This window comes from Frankliniella occidentalis, unplaced genomic scaffold (assembly GCF_000697945.3).
Source record: "Frankliniella occidentalis isolate FOCC.00 unplaced genomic scaffold, Focc_3.1 Scaffold95, whole genome shotgun sequence".
NCBI classification, from domain to species: Eukaryota; Metazoa; Arthropoda; class Insecta; order Thysanoptera; family Thripidae; genus Frankliniella; species Frankliniella occidentalis.
This window is the reverse complement of record NW_026267224.1, coordinates 314,436-315,896: the sequence shown is the minus strand read 5'-3', so window position 1 is coordinate 315,896 and position 1,461 is coordinate 314,436. Positions and strand designations below refer to the sequence as shown.

General features: G+C 54.9%; 2 protein-coding genes across 2 annotated transcripts in view; one reads left to right on the top strand and one right to left on the bottom strand.

The window, feature by feature from the left end:
• Positions 1–1,455, top strand: part of LOC113213114 (cilia- and flagella-associated protein 299-like) — a 6,796-nt gene extending 5,341 nt beyond the window's left edge. Inside the window, exon 3 of the mRNA XM_052269574.1 lies at positions 1,179–1,455. Within this exon, the coding sequence (XP_052125534.1) occupies positions 1,179–1,400 (222 nt within the window). The 3' untranslated portion in view covers positions 1,401–1,455. The remainder of the gene's footprint in view (positions 1–1,178) is intronic.
• Positions 1–1,461, bottom strand: part of LOC113213110 (nitric oxide synthase, salivary gland) — an 88,233-nt gene that overhangs the window by 43,052 nt on the left and 43,720 nt on the right. The window lies entirely within an intron of this gene.

The following is a 1,461-nucleotide window of genomic DNA, read 5'->3' as shown; positions in this document are numbered from 1 at the left end:
GAGTGAGAGAGAGAGTGAGAGAGAGGAAGAGAGGGAGAGGGAGAGAGAGGGAGAGAGAGAGAGAGGGAGAGAGAGAGAGAGGGAGAGAGAGGGAGAGAAGGGAGGCAAGCCTTGGTAAGCTGCCTTGGCGCGGGGAGTCTTGGCAGTGCCTCTGCACCTGCAGCCCGGGTTCGCCGCGGACGGTGCTCGGCGGTGGTAGAGCTCGGGCAGCAGAGCTTTTCGGTGCCTTAGGAGCCGCATCTTGTACCGATTTATTGTCTGCGAGACGAGCAAAAGGGGGGGAGTAAACCTCGCTGACCCCTCCCTGCTCCGAGCTCCCGCGCGCCGCTCCCCGTCGACCTCGGCTCCCGCGGCTCCTCCGGCCCTTGAGGCCTTCTCTAATGGCGCCCCGATCGCCGCCGTCCCTCCAGTTAATCAAGCCGAGGCCAAGTAGTTAGCGATACCGCGCGTCGTACACTGCCAAAAAAATAATGATAAATAAATGAGGTACGCGAGACGAAAGCGAGTAAATATACCATCGGCAGCGGTATGCGAGAGAGACAGGTGAGCCACGCGGCGAGATTGCGAGAGAGAAAGCAGAAGCAGCCGCAGCAGGAGCAGCACGCCGCGGCGTCGGGGTTGAAATTTATAGAGCGTGTTCCATCACTCGAGACAACAACCCCCACACAATCCACCACGACTCTTCTCTCTCTCTCTCTCTCTCTCTCTCTCTCTCTCTCTCTCTCTCTCTCTCTCTCTCTCTATTCCTGACCACATTACCGACAAGGCTCTGCGGCGCGACAAATGTCTGACAAGGCGCTGCATCATTCCGCGGCACTGCTCCGCACCGCCCGGGCTTACGCAGGGGGGCTTACGCAGTCATTGAGCCCGTCAGCCGACGTCAGCCCCGTCGTCTCAAAGCCTCCATATACAGTGTTCCAAAAAGTTAGTTTGCAGATTTGTTGGAGTCAAAACTTCAAGAGAGTAAAAATAATTTTACTCACCTCCAGATTTTTTTTTTAAAAGAAACAAACTTATTTTAGAACATTTTTGATAAAAACAAAGCACGTAAAAATCAAAAATGACAAAAAATCAGGGCCACTACTGCTAGAGCCCCACAGATGCCCGGTGTGGCTTAGCAACGCACTTTCCTCATCCATTTTTAACGTCTGTTCTCTTCTGCCCCCGCCGTCCCGCAGACCATCATCCACCTGCAGATGACGACGCCGCAGGGTTACGAGGTCTCCGGCTACGTGGACTTTGCCGACCGCCTGTCCCGCGAGGACTGGGTGCCGTACTTCCAGGGCCGTCGCGTCCTGGAGCCCAACAGGTCCGACCTCGCCTTCTACCACTGGCGCATCGACCAGGGCCGCTGCAAGTCCTCGCCCAACTTCAAGGTGCGTCGAAAAATTTCAGTGTGATCGCAAGGACACCAGCGTCAATGATTTTTTAACAGATTTTTTAGAAGGTTTCTATAAAAGA